Source organism: Lissotriton vulgaris, chromosome 5 (genome assembly GCF_964263255.1).
Source record: "Lissotriton vulgaris chromosome 5, aLisVul1.2, whole genome shotgun sequence".
Taxonomy (NCBI): domain Eukaryota; kingdom Metazoa; phylum Chordata; class Amphibia; order Caudata; family Salamandridae; genus Lissotriton; species Lissotriton vulgaris.
The window spans coordinates 921,051,748-921,072,447 of NC_141693.1; the positions used below are offsets into that span (position 1 = coordinate 921,051,748).

The 20,700-nt window shown below is 45.1% G+C and overlaps 1 protein-coding gene across 1 annotated transcript in view; it reads right to left on the minus strand.

Annotated features, from left to right (window-relative positions):
• Positions 1 to 20,700, minus strand: part of LOC147711799 (gamma-aminobutyric acid receptor subunit pi-like) — a 488,208-nt gene that overhangs the window by 27,171 nt on the left and 440,337 nt on the right. The window contains exon 7 of the mRNA XM_086920240.1: positions 1,256 to 1,408. Coding sequence (XP_086776366.1) covers positions 1,256 to 1,408 — 153 coding nt within the window. The remainder of the gene's footprint in view (positions 1 to 1,255; positions 1,409 to 20,700) is intronic.

Below are 20,700 nucleotides of genomic sequence, written 5' to 3' on the forward strand. Positions count from 1 at the left end.
CATTTTTTATATTGTTACAAGGTGCACAACTATATCTTCACTGTAATCTTTGTTTTTGTAGGTTAATATTTATGTTTTTTTAACATAGTATAAGCTCTTAATGCCATACCTAACTATGAATCTTACTCGCAAAACTTTGCAATTGCTTCATAAACCTACTTCACTCATACTTGTAAAAGCCTATTCATAGCTAAGTTTTCGGGCCAGGGGTACGTAGCTAAACTCTTTCGGGGATCACATAATATAGGGGAACACTGCTTTTTTTCAATTTTAAAGTGGTGAAATCTATGTATTTAAAAGTAGTGATGAAGGTGCAGAATTCCCAATTCTTTTTAAAAAGAGAAATAAAGACCAGACAATGTGACAAATGGCAACTTGTTCATTGACCTTAAGTAATGCATCTTTTTGGAGCTACTAAAAGACACCATACATTATATGCACTATTGTATGTTGAATACCATATCTTAAAGGTGGACATGCTGAGCCTTATCATTACTGAATAATTTTCACATGCCATTTAAAACATATTTTCCTTCATGTGCTAGTAAATTTGACAAGTATTTCTATTCTGCTTAATCAATCTGTAATTCAGTGAGTGAGTCATATTACGCAAAATTAGATTTTGTGATTTGGTGTTTTTTCACACAGAAGCCGACAGGTTTGAGCTGCAAAGTGTTGAGGCAATGAGAGAATTATTATTGCGAAACATTTTCTGCTCAAACTAGTCTCCTGCTTATATCCGGTGTAATTTGCGATATGGTGTATGATTTTGCATGCAAACTTCACATGAGACATTGGAGTATTTGTAATTTTGCATCAATTTCACAAAAGTTCACAAAGAAAATATTACTCAATATTGTCTAACCCTAATTTTGATTTGTTTGAGGTACTGGAATAATATATTTCATTTGAAAGTTATAACTCTTTCTATATCTCTTTCTAATGGAAAACAGAATGGGGTATAACCACAGTGTGATAATGCTGATATTTGCTTCTTCTCTTTTTTCTGTTCATGCTCATTACTATGACCACACATATACAGGACTGTGGAGATTTGTATTTTGAGTGAATGATCCCTACATTTTCATTTAGCCATAATAAGTACTATGAAATGATTTGCACTTTCATTTAATTACATGGAATCAAGACAGGACTGTGGGCCAGAAAATGACATTGAAAAATGCTGAAATAAATCATGTGTTTCTGATAGCACTATTGACTTTCTGATTTGAGTGTTTGCCAAGTTTTCCCTTACCAATGCAGATTCTGGCTGGTACAGATGATTGACTGATCCAAAATGACACCCAAGAAAGCACAACAAGTAGTATCGACGGTACATAGGTTTCCAGGATAAAGTACAAAATGTTTCTTTTGAGATCAAAGTGAAATACTAATTTTGGGTAGCGACCTGTTGAAAAAAAAGACTCAAATGTTGGCAACAGTGATATAATGAAAAACTATACCGAAAAGTATTTCTTCTTTAGCAAAATATCATAAGACATAATAAACAAGTAGTGTATATTTTAAGAAACAAAAATACAATGTATAACACAACATAGACATAAATAGCATACAAAATACAATTCATAGAACCAGCTCAGAGTATATACATATTTGTACAATAGAAATTAAAAGAAAAATCACAAGATAGGGAAATTTATAAATCGAATAAAAGTATCACAGTATATCAATGATAAAAAGGACTAGAGTGAAAAAAAGCATATTTGCATGTATGTAAATTATTTCAGCAAGTTCACAAAAAGTTCCTATTTCATAGTTGGCTGAAATTCAGCAACTCTAATGCGGAAAAGGAGGACAAAATCATGTTGGGTCCGTCATGCGCCCCCAACTCACCCTATCAGACATACTTTAATCTCTTTAGTTATAGGAAGATAATACGTGATGTGTGCCTAGGGTGCAGTTCTTAAAACCATCAACAATGTGCACACTAGATCTCGTAACTGGAGGAGAGCTAAGGAAAATTTCTTTCTGTCATAAAAAACAGTCCATAAAAAGATGCCACACTACTGCAAATCTACAAGAAAGGTTAAAGATTGTAAATATAAATATGGAGGTCAACATTGTGAAGAGTGTAAAGGTCTTATAATCGGTACAACATAACGCTTTCTCTGATGGGTATAAAACTTGCAAAAAAACACCACATGTATGGTATAGTGGGCCATGACGTCATTATATGGACAGTTAGTTAGAGATATAGACCAGACATTCATACTTGGGAACCAGCCAAACGGTGAGAAGTGCCCAGTCTTACATGTGTCAAGACAGACCTATGTCTTGGATTTAAAACAGTTTTAAGATAGGATTGCATAGCAAAAGTAGTTAAAATCATTTGGTTGTTCTGAAAGCTGGGTATAGAAACTTCAAATGTGTGTCTAAGATTCTCCCAAGTGTGCCATTGCTTCATTTAAAAAATAAAATCTTCCAGATGATGGCTAGTGTTTCAGGCTTCCCAAAGTACTCAGGGTGACCCAATAATTACAGAAACTTTGATATAAACAAGCCACTGTACACCCTTATATAGACTTGAATTAAGTCAAACCCTGATAATAACATGATTCAACTCAGTGTATGCAGAAGTCCATACTTTATACCAAAGTAGGATGGATACTGTTCTTCAGTGAGAACATGAGCAACAACTTTTAAAAGATCAGGCATATGCTCTTTATACTAAACAATGAAAGTAATTTATTTTTTAGATTTGTGTAGACATTTGAAATGTTGTTTATCCAAAAAAGGATGAATACCTTGAATTGTATCTGCATAGGATGCAAAGATGAAGTGCCTATGGTACAATCAGGAAGTGTAATAAAACTCTGCTTTGGATTTAGCCATCTTCAGCAGAGTTGGTGAATAACTCACAGGATTATCTTCAGTGCATGCGGATATGCTAAGATTGTTAAGATAATGCATTTTTTATGTTAGAATTTCAAACGTTAACACAGTAAACTTCAGTAAGTGTGTGGTTTTAATTGTAAAAACTGGTCTAAAAACGCAGCAGTTCTTTGCAAAATAACTTCGTAAGGAAGGAATAACTGTGTGCCTTTAAGAAAGAATCATAGCAAGAGATCAAAAAACTTTTTTAATGAACTCCCTGATGTTTAATATACTATGGAAGATACTTTAAATATAATGTATCAGTTTAAAGAAGTATTCTTCTAAGATATTGAATTTTATCAAACGTTTCCATTCATAAGAACCAAGAGTGATCTTTTATATATGAGATTGAAAGGGATAATTGGCTGATGCATATATAAATTGTTCATTATCGAGGGCAAAGTTAAAACTCCCTAGAGTGAATCTGTAGATGTTGAATTAAGGTGATTTTTCATAAAAGCATCAACTTGTTCAATAAAATATTACATTTGGATTTAGTATACATTATTCCTTAAATTATCAACACAAGAATGAAGATTAATCTTGACAGAAATTTAATTTACAATGCATAAATTGCTTGCTAATTTAAATAGTTTTCTTCTGCATTATAATAAATTGGCTACTTCAATTGATGAATAAAATGCAGTAATTTTTTGGGAGATTCCCAGAAGATCTGAGCAGAGGATTTCAAGTTGTAATATTTAGGTACACTCACACCCTCATTTCCTTGGAATAGTCATTTGCTCCTTCCCCATAGTAACCTCCAAGAAGCCACCATAAAATGGATCTAAGGACCGTGGGATAAGGCAGTACCATCATTAAGAAAAACACATAGGTCCCAGATTTACTAAAATTTAGTTTACAGGTTGCATCACTTTCTTAGTGCAGCCCAATGCAAAATCTAGTTTATTAGTTACAAAGCAATGAAAAGCCTATTTGTGTGGTTTTGCAAGACTATGTAAAAAAAAGTAACACAGCTATATGCTGACTTACATTACCTTGTGTGGGGGCTGCATTACATTTCATGTGTGCTTGTGGAGCAAACTATCACCCACAGGGGTATCCTGGTGCTGCTCAGATGTAGGAGCTTAGCCCCGAGGGCGGGGAAGGGAAGCTGGTTAAACAGCGAGGTATTGAGCCTCTTTCATAATTCTAGAAGTGAAGTGAATGTAATGTGAAGTAATGTGATAAGAAGTGATGTCAAGTGAAGTCGAAGGTCATTCCATGCTTTTAGAGTGATTTATGCAAAGGCTTGTTTTCCAGTTCTGTTCCTGTGTATGTGAGAGATGTGTGGGAACTGGTGTCCAGATGAGCTGAGTGCTTGGATGAGTGGTGGAAGGAGATCCCGCTGTTAAGGTAGACTGGGTCGATGTTGTGGGATGTGGGTAAGGAATTTGAACTGTGCATGCTTGTTTATCGGAAGCCAGTGGAGCTCCCTCAGGTGGGGTGTGATGTGAGTCCCATGAGGGATGTTAAGAATACGTCTGGCTACTGCATTATGGATGGTTTGCAGTGTTCTGATGTGATGTTTGGTGATCCTGCATAGAGAGAGTTTCTATAGTTCAGCCTGCTGATTAAGAGGGTGTGGGAGACTCCAAAGCTTCCATCTAATCCTATTGGACTGGTTCACACAGGTTTCCTAGCGCCAAGATGCTCCCTCCGGAGTGAACGTCGCGCTCTAGAAATACCCCACCAAATATCACCAAATATCACCTCTTCTGGTGTTGCTTGGGAGCCATTTGAAGATCTTCCTCAGAATTTTCAGGATGAAGAAGCAGGATTAGGTGACCGTGTTGACCTTGGTGGACATTTCTGGCTTTTTGTCAATGACAAGCACAAAGTTTGTGGCGTGTGAGCTGGCGGTGGGAGTTGGACTAAGGTTGGCTGGGTACATGGTAGAGTCCCATAAGGAGGTATTTTATCTGAAGATCATTACTTCAATTTTGTTGGTATCAAGGTTGACAGTTTGGCATCATCCAGGTGCCTACCTCAGACATACAGGTGGTAAACTTGTTAATCATGTTTTGTCTGAGATTAAAAGTATAAGTTGTGTGTTGTCGGCGTAGGCGAGGATTGTAGGCACAGACGATGTTGCCCAGAAGAGTCATATAGGCATTGAAAAGGGTGATGCAGAATGATGAGCCTTGGAGGACTCTGCATATGAGTTGTCAAGCTTCTGAGGAGTATGGTAGGCTGTCTGTGTTCTTTCTGTCCAGAAAGAGCAGATGCCAACCTCATGCAGTTGCTTGATGAGGACTGGGTGTGAATGAAACTGTGTCAAACACTGCAGAGAGGTCCAGTAGGATGAGGGCTGCAGTTTCTCCTCTGTCCAGGATCATAGGATTATGAGGATGCCGTCTGTTTCTGCAATGAGAGCAGTTTCCATGCTGTGAGTAGGGCCCAGATGTATGAAAATTCCATTTTGCATTATCTAAATAACATATTTTAAGAAATCACTATTTTGGAAACGCACAATGGTATATAAGAAAATAGTGATTCCCTAATAGTAATTCCTACAGAGTCTTACTCGCTATTAGGAAATCGCTATTAGGAAATGCTACACCATTCATTCTTTTGGGTTTAAATTACCTAATTTGCAATTAAATAATTGGAAATCGCAAATTATAATATGCAAACCCAAGGGTGCCTATGGGCCTATGCCCCCCCCCCGATGTACCCCTAAAAAAGTGGTAAACATTTAAAGATACATGGCTCTTTCAAAAATGCATTTTTGGTGCATTTTTTAAATCTGAAAATGGTTACCATCGACTTGGAGTCAATGGTAATAGCATTTCCTAAATACAGATTTCGCATTTAGGAAATGCTTGGTACATAGGGAATTACACATAGGAAATCCTTATTTTTGATTTCCTATTTAGGGAATCGCAAATTGTAATCCTGTATTTGGAGTTTCAATTTTTGAAAATCGCAAAAAAAATTGTGATTCCCTAAAAATGGACTGCCAATGTTTTCATACATCTGGAAAGGCTATTTTACATTCGCAAACAGTCAGATTTCCGGATTTGCACTGTTTGCGAATGCAAAATGGTTTGATACATCTGGCCCTAGGTCTGAATCCAGACTGCATGGTGGCAAAGAGCTGGTGGTTGAGAGATGGTCAGTGAGATGTCTGTTGATTGTTTTCTCTAGGATCTTGTCTAGGCAAGGTAGAAGGGCAGTGGTTGTGGCATGTTGCCAGGCTTACGGGAAGGTGATTGCATCAATGGAGGTGTTGAGGATGTAATAGAGTTCTTCCCTGATGGGGGTAAGTCCTTTGTTGAATGCTTGGTGAGGGTACTGGTCTGAAGATGCCCCGGAGTGAATGGAGTTTATGTTGGTGTCAGTCTTGCCCAGGGTAATGGTGGTCCATGTGGTCAGGGTTCGTTCTCCAACTGATACAGAGGCTTGCTATAAGGTTGATTGGGTCTTGTTGGGGGGCAAAGTTATAGATGGATGTGATCTTGTTGCTGAAGAAGTCTGAGAGGTTGTTTCAGAGGTCTTTAAAGAGAATTATGTGTTGGCAGAGGCTGTAGGTGCAGTAAAATCTCACATGATGGAGAAGATGTATTTGCTGCTGTTGAAGCTGTCTTCTATGTGGTCTGAAAGTTCTGTTTGCTTGGGGTCCCGAATTTTCTGGTGGTAGCATCTCCGGGCAGATTTGTACATCTTTGTTTGTGGTGTTTTTGCTCATTCTCCACTTGAGTTCCAGTTGCTTTCAGTGCTGCCTCGTCATCCAGAGTTTTTCTGTGTACTAGCTGGCTTTTGCTCATGTTCTTTTTGTAACCCTATTTGACCAGGGTCCGGGTGTCGGCACAGGTGGTGATTCAGGCATTGACATTTTTGATGTCGCCCATTAGTTTACAGGTTTGCTATGGTTGGTGCTTGAAGAGGGTGTATTCCAAGTCCTCATCTGGTCTGCTTTTCCAGCAGGAGTTGAGAAGTCCCCAGATGGTCGGCCTTCTATGGTACAGGATGGTAATGTTGAAGCTGACGAGAGCGTGTTTAGTCTAGGTGACCGGAGATGATTTATTTACTGTGATGCTGTTATGAGAGGGGAAGATTGAATCAAGGAGCTGTCCAGTAGTGTGTCCAGTAGTGTGAGTGAGTTCAGTGATATGCTGGTTGAGACTGAGGTTCGCAAGGCTTTTGAGAAGGGCGATGAAGTTGGGGTCAGTGTGGTCTTCTAAGTGAAAGTTCAAGTCATCCAGGAGGATGAAGGTGCTAGGTCGATGATAAGGGGTGCACAAAATCCATGACATCACTGGTGAATTTAGTGTAGGGTCCGGGTGGTGTGAAGGTGAGTGTTCCACAGAGGGTGATGCTAGCTGTAATCTGCAACTTGAAGGTGAGGTGCTCCATGTAGGTGGTTGTGGTGGCTACGGATGTGATGTAGCCCATGAAAATTATGGTGAATCCTCCTCCGGGCATCTGTTGATGGTCTTGTCTGAAAAGTTTGTGTTGAGGCCGGGTTCAGGAAAATTTCCATGATGAAGGGCAGGTCTATGATATCACTACTCTGTGGTGTGTTTGCTGAGCAAGCAAGTGTTGAATAGCATGCATGAGAGTGGGGAGAGTAGTATGGGTGGTTTCTGGCTTGGGTGTGCATGGTCTGTTGGGGTGCTGGGTGTTGTTGGTGTGAGGGTAGTGCATGTTGAGGTAGTGAACCGGAGTTCGGGTGTGGCACCTGGCGATTCAGCCTTTGGGACCAAGAACACTGGGCTGGCCCAAGGACTGCTAAGGAACTCAATCACTCCAAGAGCAAGCATCTTTGAGACCTACTCTTTGATGCAGGCTCAGACCCTGTCAGTCCCACTGTAAGCCTTGTGCTTCACAGGTGAACTGACCTCTGTATCCACATAATGGACGCACCAATCAGTGATACTAGGGAACAGGGAAAACAGGTCAGAGAACTGTCCCAGCAACTGGCGGCAGTCATTCTGTTGTTCAGGGGTCAGGGTGGGTGAGAGGTTAACTCCATCCACTGACCCATCTTGCTCTTTGGCTACCAGGAGGTCAGGAAGAGGCTCAGTCTCCTCCTCCATTCCATCATGTTCAAGTTCAAGTTCAGGAATTTATATAGCGCACTACTCACCCAGAGGGTCTCAAGGTGTTTGGGGATGGGGTTCATTATTTATCGAATAGCCAGGTTTTAAGTTCTTTTCTGAAGGAGATGTGGTTCTGTGTAAGGCGGAGGTGAGTGGGGAGTGAGTTCCAGGTCTTGGCCGCCAAGTAGGAGACGGATCTACCTCCCATGGTGGATCTTTGGAAGCGCGGAACTGCGGCGAGGCCTTGATTGGAGGATCTTAGTTGGCGGGTGGGTGTGTAGAAGGATAGTCGAGTGTTGAGGCATTTGGGCCCTAGTTTGTAGAGGGCCTTGTGTGCGTGGGTGAGGAGACGGAATGTTATTCTCTTGTTGACGGGAAGCCAGTGGAGGTCTTTCAGGTGGCCGGTAATGTGATCTTGGCGAGGGATGTCCAAAATGAGTCTCGCTGATGCGTTTTGGATGCGTTGGAGTTTTTTCTGTAATTTGGCTGTAATTCCGGCGTAGAGGGTGTTTCCGTAGTCCAGTCGACTCGTGACTAGTGCATGGGCGACAGTCTTTCTTGTCTCGGAGGGGATCCAACTGAAGATTTTTTGAGCATACGAAGTACGTTGAAGCAGGAGGATGAGACGGCGTTGACTTGTCTGGTCATCAAGAGGGAGGAATCTAGGATGAAGCCCAGGTTGCGTGCGTGATCTGTGGGTATGGGTGCTGAGCCCAGAGCCGAAGGCCACCATGAGTCGTCCCAGGCAGAGGTGGATGATCCTAGGATGAGCACCTCCGTTTTGTCTGAGTTAAGTTTTAGGCGGCTGTTTTTCATCCATTCGGCTACTTCTTTCATGCCTTCGTGAAGATTGGTTTTGGCGGAGTTAGGGTCTTTGGTGAGGGAAAGGATCAGCTGAGTGTCGTCAGCGTAGGAGATGATGTTAAGGTTGTGTTGACGCGCGATGGATGAGAGTGGACTCATGTAAACGTTGAAGAGGGTGGGACTGAGTGATGATCCTTGTGGTACACTGCAGATGACTTCGGTAGCCTCTGATTTGAATGGGGGAAGTCGGACTCTCTGGGTTCTTATGGCGAGGAACGAGATGATCCAGTCCAATTATTTTCCTTGTATTCCGACGTTGTTGAGGCGTTGTATGAGGGTGCTATGACAGACTGTGTCGAAGGCGGCGGAGAGGTCGAGTAGAATGAGGGCCACTGTTTCTCCGTTGTCCAGTAGTGTTCGGATGTCGTCTGTAGCTGCGATGAGAGCGGTCTCGGTGCTGTGTTTGGCTCGAAAGCCGGACTGTGAGGGATCAAGGGAGTTGTTGGATTCGAGGAAGGCGGCGAGTTGGCTATTGACGGCTTTCTCAATGACTTTTGTCGGGAATGGGAGGAGGGATATGGGGCGGTAGTTTTTGAGTTCAGAGGGGTCTGCTGTGGGTTTCTTCAGGAGGGCGCTGACTTCGGCATGTTTCCAGCTTTCTGGGAAGGTAGCAGATTTGAAGGAGCAGTTGATGACATCACGGAGATGGGGTGCGATGATGGAGTCTGCTTTGTTGAAGATGTGGTGGGGACATGGGTCGGTTGGCGAGCCGGAATGGATGGAATTCATTAGGCGGATGGTGTCTTCGGTAGTGATTGGGTTCCAGGCGCTGAGATTGTTAGAGGGGGGTTTAGGTTCTGAGGGGGGTGGGGAGGATTGTTCGTTAGAACTGTTTTCGAAGCTGTTATGTATGCTGGCAATTTTGTTGTAGAAGAAGGAGGATAACGAATCGCAGAGGTCTTGGGAGGGAGTGATGTCGCTTGAGGCTGCGGTGGGGTTGGTAAATTCTTTGACGATGTTGAATAGTTCCTTGCTGTTATTGGCATTGTTGTCGAGTCGATTCTTGAATGCTGATTTCTTGGTGGATCGAATCAGCTGGTGGTGTTTGCGGGTGGCTGCCTTGAAGGTGGTCATGTTGTCGGTGGTTGGGTTTTTTCTCCATGTTTTCTCGAGAGTACGGCATAGCTTCTTGGATTTCTTAAGGTCATCGTTGAACCAGGGGGCCTTTTTGCTGTCTTATTTGGTGTGAAGCTCTTTCAAGGGTGCTAAATCGTCAGCCCTGTGAGTGATCCATTGTTTGAATTTGATGGCAGCTTGGTTTGGGTCCGATGAGAGGGCGGGTGGGTTTTGGTTGAGCGATGTGAGGAGTTGGTCGGTGGTGATTTTGTTCCATTTTCTTCTGGGAATAGGTTGTGGGGGGTTATGGGTCGAGGTGGTTTTGTAGCTGAAGTGAACACAACTGTGGTCCGTCCAATGGAGAGCTGTGGTGCGATCGAAGGAAATGTGTTTGCTGGAAGTGAAGATTGGGTCGAGCGTATGTCCGGCTACATGGGTGGGGGTGTCAACAAGTTGTTTGAGTCCGAGATTGGCCAGGTTGTCCAGAAGGGTGGTGGTGTTGCTGTTGTTTTTCTTTTCCAGGTTGAAGTTGAGGTCTCCTAGTAGAATGTAGTTCTCGGAGGCGAGGGCATGTGGACTGATGAACTCAGTGATGTCCTCGCTGAATTGTGTACGTGTTCCTGGAGGCCTGTAGATGAGGGTGCCTCTGAGTGTGGTCCTGGGGTCAGTGTGGACCTGGAAGTGGAGGTGTTTGGCGATGATAAGGTTATCGTCGGAGCTGGTCGTGATTTTGATGGTGTTCTTATGGACGATGGCGATGCCTCCTCCTGTTTGGACGGTGCAGTCTTTTCGGATGATCTTGTAATTGTCCGGGATGGCTATGGCGATGTCGGGTGTTGATGATGCATTCATCCATGTTTCAGTAAGGAAGGCGACATCTGGTGATGTAGCGTCCAGTAAATCCCAGAGTTCGGTGGCGTGTCTGTGGACCGAGCAGGTGTTCAGCAGGATGCACTTCAGGTGGTTAGAGTCGGAGCTGTTTTTGGGGTTAGTGGATGTGGTAAGGGTCTTGACGCTGGTAAATTTGCAGGAGTGGCAGGCGAAGGGCCCGTGGGTACGTGCCGGGGCAGCTTCGTAGCATTGGGGTGTGCGTCCGGGGTTAAGGGCTAGGAGGGTGGCTGCGTCATACTTAATGCGGCCGGAGTGCGGTTTGCGGGGACCAGGGGGTCTGGCGCTGGGCGCGGTCCAGGCTCGGACGGGCGTAGACGGGCTTACCTTTGGCGCACCTTCGGCGCGTATGGGGGGCGTCCGCAGCGCGTGAACGCTGCGCGCGATTGCATCTGTCATATATGGATAGTGGAAGGGGAGGGGCAAGGGAGGAGCAGCTGGGAGGCAAGTGCGTGGTGGAGAGGGCGGGCTTCGGGCACAACAACAACAACAATGGCGGCAGAAACGAAACCGCACACCGGTTGGGGGAAAATAAATAATTAATTACGCTGTGGGCAGAGAGGCGCTTAAGGAATGGGGCACAGAAGAAATGGGATACACAATATGAAATTAACGATCCGGTAATGCTAAGTATTCAAGGCAATGAGGCCCTTTACATAAACAATGCAAGCAGGCAATAGAGGCACTTTAAATAAATATATAATGCAGGCACAGTCAAGCGCCATTAAATGCAGCAGAGCAGCGCTAACGATACCCAGGCAGAGTAGGCAGAGGAGACCAGGGGCTGTAGGGAGCGACAGGCACAGTTAAGCGCTATCAAATGCAGCAGAGCAGCGCTAACGATACCCAGGCAGAGTAGGCAGAGGAGACCAGGGGCTGTAGGGAGCGACCGCTTCTGACGAAGTCATCTGTGGCCAGGAGCATGCCCACTTCGGACCTCTCCAAGTGGGGCTTAAGGCGGTTGACATGCAGGCCCTGAAGGGGTTCCTGGGAGATTGCAAGTCCACCAAATAGGTAACTGGACTCTTGCGCTCCACAACCTCAAAAGGGCCTGTCCACTTATCTTGGAGCGCACAAGGCTCCACGGGGGCCAAGACCCACACTTTCTGACCAGGCTGAAACTCACCCAGAGTGGCATTCTTGTCATACCACTGCTTCATCTCCTCCTGGCTGGCTTCCAGATTTGCCTCAGCAAGTGCTCTGAAACGCCTAGTCTGGTTCCTGAAAGCCAGCATGTAACTGTATACATTCTGGGGAGGCTTCCGGGGAGATTGCTCCCAGCCTTCCTTGACCAGACTTAGAGGTCCTCTGACTGGGTGGCCATATAGGAACTCAAAGGGGCTGAACCCTCGAGACTTCTGTGGCACCTCACGGTATGCAAAGAGAAGGCATGGCAAGAGGACGTCCTACTTACGCCTCATGGGTTCCTCAAGACCCATAATCATGCCTTTGAGAGTTCAGTTGAACCAACCCATTTCCTTGGAGGTGGTAAGGAGTGGTGAATTTGCAGGTTACACCACACTCTTGCCAAGGGGATTTCATATACATGGATATGAAACTGGTGCCCCTGTCAGACACCACCTCTAGAGGGAATCCCACACGGGAGAAAATTCCCATCAGTGCCCGTCCCACCACGGGGGTCGTCACTGTCCTCAGAGGGATAGCTTCAGGGTACTGGGTGGCATGGTCCACCAGGACCAGGATACACATGTTGCCCATGGCTGTCCTGGGGTCCAGTGGCCCCACAATGTCAATTCCCACTCACTGGAATGGGGTACTGACCACAGGGAATGACTGGAGAGGAGCCTTTTGCTTCCTCCCACTCTTACCACTTGCCTGGCAAGTTTGGCAGGTCCTACAGTGAGCATCTGAGCTCTTACGCATTTGGGGCCAATAAAAGTGGGTGACAAGCCTTTCAAAGGTCTTGTCCTGCCCCAAATGCCCTGCTAATGGCACCAGGCCCCAGTAGGAAGGCTCTGAACTTCTGGGGTACCACCAGCGCACGGGCTGACCCAGGTTCAGCAACCTTAGGCACTAAATACAGAAGCTGAATACAGGAGGTCATTCTCCCAGTAAATAAAATGTGTACCGGACTGATCACCATTAGCCTGGTCTGCAGCCTGCTGCTGCACACCCACAAGAGAAGGGCATTCTTTCTGCTCCCTGCAGAATTCCTACCTGGAGGGGCCTTCTTCCTGCTGCCAATGGGTCAGCTCAGGCAGGTCCCCCAGTTCGGCTATCTGTACCCCGGTAGGCTCCAGGGCATCCCCCTCAAGGTCTGCTTCCTCCTGGGCCGGTGGCACTTCAGGGGAACTTCAGGGGCCGGTTTCCCACCTCCTGCGCCCTCCCTCTAAGTCAGGTTCCTGGGCCTCTCCCTCAGGCTCCAGGCCCTCTTGAACACCCCTACGGGCTGCCATTGGCTGGGTGGTCACGCACGCCCAGTCAGGTAAACCCACCATCCTCAGGTGAGCTGTCTTCTCCTCCTTTTCCCAAGGGGGGCTCTCCAAGTCATTCCCTAGCAAACAGTCTACAGGCATGGCAGTCCTCACAGCAACCTGCAGAGTACCAGAGAAAACCCCATTCAAAGGGAACTTGAGCCATTGGACAACGACTGCGTCAGCATTGACAACACAGCAGTAGGCATGGGGTACAACCTGCTCTTGAGACACCAGGTGCTGCCGGACTACAGTCACACTGGCTCCTGTGTCTCTAAGGGCCTCCACCTTCTTTCCATTGATGGTCACTACTTGCCCATATTTCTTAGTGTTGGAGGGCAAGTAGTTCTCAGGGACCATCTCGCTGTCTCCTAAGGAGACCAATGTAATCTGGATGGGGTCCCACCCACCTCGGACTTCTACCTCCTCTCCAAAGGCTACACTAGTCATCTGCCGGGGCGGAGCCCCAGTGGGTGCTAGCTTACCAAACAGGGGACACTTGAGATCATTGGCAAAATGACCCAGTTCACCACACTTGTAACACTTTATGGGCCCTCTTTGAACAGGGGTACCTGTCGGGGCACCGGTCTGTTTCTGGGGTGGGGGAGGCTGAGAACCTTTCCCTTGGTTCCCTTGGGGACTACTTTGGGGCCTCTTCTGAAACTCCCTCTGTTTACCCTTGTCCCCCCACTCTTCTGCTGGGGACCCTGCCCACCCTTGGTTGAGTCTCCCACTTGACCCTTGTGGACCCTGGTGCTGACCCAGCGGTCCGCCTCCTCAGCAAGCTTCCTAGGGTTAGTCAGCTTGCTATCAATCAGGTGCTGGCGTAGCTCAGGAAAACAATTACTAGACAAGTGCGCCCATGCAATTAAATCAAAGAGACCTTGAAAATCATTCACTTTGCTACCCTTTACCCAACCATCCAGTGCTCTGCAAAAAAAAGTCACATATTCAGCATAGGTACTCCCAGGAATCTTTGTGCAACCCTGAACCTCTGTCTGTACAATTTAGGAGTTAACCCATACCTTGCCATCAAAGCTTCCTTCATGTGGGCGTAGGAATTATGAACTTCAGAGGGTAAATCTAACAGTGTGTCCTGCCCCTCACTGAGGAACCGCCCCCACAACCCAGCTCCCCTATCTCTCTCAGGGACCCGGTGGGAGGACGTGGCTACCTCATAGGCCTTGAACCACTGCCCTATGTCATCATTTAAAAAAAATCCTTAATCACCTCCTTTGGGATGTACACCCTTTACTCTACCTGCACTGGCGTAGTGCTGCCACCAGACTCCACCCAGGGGGCGGAGTCAGCATTGAGGTGGCAGAACACAGCCCTATTCATAGTCAAGGGGCACTCCCCCACCCATCCTGGTGTAATCTCTCTATTCACCACCTGTGAGCCCCAGCCTGTCTCCTGGAGTTCCCCAGCCCTGTCACACACAGAAACCAGACAACAGATACACATCAGAGCAGAGGCGTGCTGAAATGGTTAGGCAAGCAAATACTGACTTTCTACAAGTAGTATTTGCAAAAACAGGATATTAAAATAAACTTTACTAAAAGAAGTATTTTATTATTTTGAGTTCAGGCAAACTAAACTTGATTTTCTACCATGCTCGCTGAGCCTGTTAGGCTTATAGAGGGTAATAATTCCAGCAGCCCATTCTGACCTATGGCGAGCAGGTAGCCTTACAATAGTGAAAAACGAAAATGGCTGTAATTCACTATTAGGACATGTCACACACATCAGGGCTTGTCCTACCTCATGCTTACAATGCACCCTGCCCTTGGGCCTACCATAGGTGACTAATATGCAGTTAAGGGAAGGTTTAGGGACTGGCAAGTAGGTGTACTCGCGCAGTCAGCATGACAGTACCATACTGCATGCAGGTTCTGCAATGGAAGACCTTAGACATATTTTAAAGAGCTGCTCCTGTTGGTGGCACAACCAGTGCTGCAGGCCCACTAGCAGCATTTGTTTTTACAAGCACTGGCACTCCTGGTGCATTTTACTGGGGTCTGACAGTAAACCAAATAAGCCAAACATGGAATCCAATCAATGTATACACTTTTCATAGGGAGCACTTGCACTGGGGTAGTGATTGGCAGAGGCACAGTGCCCTGACTAACACCAACAAAACATATGGGGCACATCAGCAAAAAGTGGAAGGGAGACTCAAGCCAAGGTGCCAGGTCTAACAACCGCTATAACATATGTTCTACCATGGAACATTTCTAAGTGGTCTTACTTTAAAACTCTTTTAATTACAGGTCCTATATATTCAGTCACAGTTATTATGGCAACCATCAATGACGACATCCTCCTTTCTACCATCTTGAAAATCCCTTACCCAGAAGCAGTGATATCACTTATCAACAAGTCAAAGTTTCCACCATCTCGAAATCTCTTAACAGTTGCAACATTTATCAATAGAGTCAATGCCTCACTCATAAAAGTGTCTATCTGGCCAATCACAAGACAGAAGATATCCATCCAGAGCTAACCAATCATACCAAGTAATCAATGGCCATAGTAACCACCAACTCATCACCCATTTACTATCCATTAAAAAGATTTTAAAAACTGTTTCCTCTCATTAAACTTTAAAAAATAAAATACCATGAACTAACAATTACATGACTACCCATATGACTTCAAGCCTAGCTGCAGCACTGAGACTACATGCAATTGTGAGTGGAGACCTACTCATGAGAGTGAAGAGTGATCCCTTCTTCCTAATTCCATCTGACCTCTAAACAACTTCTTTCAACTTTAACAATAAAATCCTCATCAACACACATGTGATTTACTGTTTTTGCTGTTTCTCTCATACGTCTCATATCAACACTAAATTATTCAGTTTAACTCCACTAGTCTCCAGTGGCCAGCATGATGCACAGAATTCAACAAAGATTTAGCTCCTCCTCTATGATCTTCGACTTATACATGAAAGTGCTCATTGTCAACTATGTATTCAAGATTCAATCTGCAGAGTGCCTAGCACTTTTGTACATTATGCTTTAATAGCAGCTTCCAATGAACCCAGTCGAATAATGGGTGCAAATACATTTAAAGAAGGAGCTTATTTTCGGAGAATTTTGACATCCGGCGTTGCGCCGTTTTTCAATTAGATGTTGTGATAAATATCCTTTCAAAAGTTATTTCACCCACTAGAATTTCAATTTCTATATGATTGCACAATCTTCTGCCACTATTGTTTGTGCTTCCTGTATATTTTTTACATCCTGATGAGGACCCAACTTTTAATAACTTAAGCCCAATGGATGAAATGTTTCAGAATCAACATATGTGGACTGTGTTTTTAAGAATGTGATGGTGGATATCAATAGTTGCTTGATTAGTATTGACTTTATTATCCCTTTCAGCCATATGTATTTTTTTTTGTACATAGCACGTGTGCACTGTTTCATTCTTGATCACTTTCACTGTGCCAGCACCTTATAGGAACACCTTATCTTTTGTATGGTATAAGTAATGCATAATAAACACTAAAAAATGTACATATGTGTATTCATAACTGAGAAGATACATAAAAATAAAAGCACTAAACACTTTATTGAAAACCGATTCTTGTAAGAGGTTTACTCTATCTCTGTTTTGATACTATTTCTGTGGAAATCAAGGGCTACACTTCCCCTGTGGGGCGGTTCAAATCTGGTAGCACATCAGATGTTTACATCCACTGATGTGAGAGAGTAAGCGTGTCAGAACTAGAAATTACCTAAGTCCAGTCTAAACCCAGTCCCATTGTTCGGTCAGAGGAGTGATGGAGTATCAGCAGAGTGAACACAACTTGTACCAGCTCAGGAGTGTGAGTATTGATAGGGTTGTGCATTGTAATCGCATATGCTTAGATTGCGGTGTTTGTAATGGCTGTGCGGTGTCATGCAGAGTTGATTTAAGTTGATGCATAAGTGTGGCGCTTGAAGCATAAAAGATGAAATGGATAATGGGTCTGCCAAGGTCTAGGATGCTGGGCTATATATATAAAGAGATGCACACCTAAAAGGTTGTCTTAATGTAGATGACTTTGCGTGTAGTTGTCTGCTCTGTTGTGGTGTCTGTCATAAGACATCGTCAACAGCATCTGTAAGATAGGGACTTGTTCTTTGTGTGGTTGTAAGAAGTGGTTGGTATGGTTGATCTCAGTGCAGAGGGAATAACTGTATCAATCCGAGTGAGACCCCACTGGTCGAGGTGTCACTCGAAGAAAGTGTTAGATTGAATCAGAAAGTGGAGTTCCGAATTACCTTGAGTGCATAGAAATATTTTTCTTTCATTAGTGGATCAGACAGACTTAGTAGTTGAAGCTGCTTGCATTGTACTTTGTGAGTCGCTTTCAAAATGGGCTTGAGAAGAATTTGTTAAGAAGGATGAGCTGCTGCAAGGAGTGAGGTTGATGTCACAGTGTGCTGCACTCATAGTGGATGGCTGGTATTGGTTGTGGCTGCCAAACAAAGGATTGTGGAGTGCATTTCTTTCCTGGTTTCACAAAGTAATTTGTGAATATTGTAACATTTTAAAAGAAAATGATTTTGTCAATGCTATATGTAGACTGGTACAGGGAGATGTGACTATACCTGTTAGAGAGGGAAAATTTATACCGACAGAGGGGATGAACAACAGAATGTTTGGAGAGTTGATATAGCTGAGGGAACAAGAATATATCCTGCCTTGACAGTAGAAAAAGAAGTGAGAGTCAAATGAAAAGAGAGTAAAAGGAATCTAGAGACACCCAAGACTGACGTTACAGCGTATGATATAGACAGTGATATAGATGATGAATTTTTAAACGACGTACTGGTGAATCATCCACCACCATACAATGAGTCTCATTCTGGGGGACTGACATATACGGATTCAGATGGAATCTCTAAAGCACCTACTATACCTGTGAACCCAAATGTAAACACAACTTTTTCTCCAATAGGAGGAGATAAGAGGGTGACAGTCCTTTTAAATCCAATTGCTTTCAATGCACCAGGTACTTTGACTGTTCCCATTACTATCCCTCCGGTTGCATCCTGTTATATGTCTGGAGTGCAAGGATGTACTACTCATATATTAGCTGTTCCTACTTGAATAAATGCTTTCTCCATTAGAACGCTGCACGCCGTCACAGCTCACCATTTTCCCTTGGACCCGGTAATTGCCGAAAGCTACGCCTCGCTGGACCCGCTTCGCGGGTCACGCAGCGCGGTCACAAACTGTGACTGGACTATTGGTAAGGGGGCAGTTTCTCCTCGACCGGCAGGGCTGCGAGCAACAGCAGGGACTCCGAGGACCAGGAGTCCCTGTGCGCCCCATTGGTCCAGCTGGGCTGCTCTCCCTGCCGGCCCCGCCCGCCCGCTCACAGTGTCAAAAGCCTGCCGCACCTGGAAGTGAGTGGATTCTCCATTAGAACGCTGCACGCCGTCACAGCTCACCATTTTCCCTTGGACCCGGTAATTGCCGAAAGCTACGCCTCGCCGGACCCGCTTCGCGGGTCCCGCAGCGCGGTCACAAACTGTGACTGGACTATTGGTAAGGGGGCAGTTTCTCCTCGACCGGCAGGGCTGCGAGCAACGGCAGGGACTCCGAGGACCAGGAGTCCCTGCGCGCCCCATTGGACCAGCTGGGCTGCTCTCCCTCCCGGCCCCGCCCACCCGCTAGTCACACTATTAGTTATTTAAAGGTTGACGTGATCCCGCTGCGCTGGAGCGCGCGGGAGTGCGCCGGGAGAAGCCCGGGACAAGGGCAGGACCGTCTGTGGCCGTCCGGGGCCGAAGGAGGCCGGGCCGGGCCAGCTCTCTAACGTCCATCTAGTAACTGTGTGTTAATCTATCCCCTGTTATATAGTTCCTGTGTATGTTGTCAGGGGGTCCAGTATTTCGTGGTTATACTTTGTCTAATCGTAATTATGACTAGTTCTCTCCCACCTAGTGCGGGCATTTCATTTCAGGGGCCCCTTGATAAATATTTCGATAAGGTAAATAAGGAGATCGATAAAGAACTTTTCTTAGCAGAAAGGCGGGCAGAGCGCCGCCGCTCTATTGAACTCTTGAAACAAACTCTGTCGACCACTCAGCCTGGACCAAACAACTCCCAAGATCTGGCAGTGCAAGGGAAAACGATTATTGATCTGGACTTGACAAGCACTGACCAAATTCCGAGCATATTTGGAGCACCTATTTGTTCCCCTGTTTGCTCTTTTGTGAATAGTGAGGGCCAAAACAATAGTCCTAATCCTGCCCCGAGTAGCCCCACTGATTTTACCGTTAGTGTTGAACAGATTGCTGCCCCCGACTTACACTCAACCTTTACCAACCAATCTTGTTTAAGTGATGCTCAGGGAGGGAACTCTCGGACCCATTCTAATACTGTCCCTGAATCTAAATCCTTAGGTAAAGCACGAGATGCATGCCCTCCACCCAGGAAGAAAAGGAAAAAGGGTGGTGTGAAAAGAAAAGGTATTGACCAACAAACCTGTCCCACCACCACCCCACTTACTCAGTTAACCGATTTAACGGTACTTCCTGTAATTGAGGTTCCCTCTGGGTCTCCCCATTTACCAACGTCCTCTGTGGATACCTCAACTGGGTTTAACAAGGATTGTTATGATATCTTTGAGAAACTCCTGAAATCATACATGTTACCCCTTCTGGAACGAGTAAGGTTATTAGGCGAAAAGATGGATCGACTCTTACTTCCCGGGGTTACACCTTTACCCACGAGTTTGGTCAGTCAGTCTGCTCTTCCATCTAAGCCTAGCGTCACTGCTGCTCCTCCGAACATTCAACCTGGAGTTAACAGTAACAGTATAGTACATAGCAAACCAAAAGCTCAGGATTTGTCAACCAATCCCCAAAGTGCTTCCAATATTGCCAAAGATAAGCCCCGACTACCAAGCATTAAGTCATCGGCTGCGGGAAGCAAGGCAACTCCCAATAAAGGTGTAGCCAAGTCTGCCAACTCCACTTCTAGACTTATTTTAAATCGCAGGAACACAGTAGAACTTCCACCCGAGTCTGCTAATTTTGTTATCAATATGACGGGTGTTCCCCCAATCTCAAATGGTAATAAGGAAAGTAATGTTAATCTAAAGAACAAGGTCATCTTTTGGCTGAAAACCAATAGACCTCTCCCCGCCCATCTCAATGGCGATATCATTTCAGTTCGTAGATGTAAGTGGGTGGGTCCTCGCCCAAAAGATATTGAGGGTGATACTGTGATTATTAATTTCAGGGATCACAGGGTAGTTTCCCACCGGACCGATTGGTATGTGGGAAACTACGATGGCGGAATATCCACCAGGAACTTAAGTTATTTCTACCCGGAGTCCCTGGTTAAACCACAAGGACAACTACGTCCGACAAGTAATCCCTATCCCCTTAAATGGACCAACTTTACCCCCAGATTCCATGGGCCACCAATAAATCCAGAAGCCATGTATAATTCTTATTCACAATCAGCATATAACAGCTCTACTTATACACCGTCCTGGCCTACCCCATTTC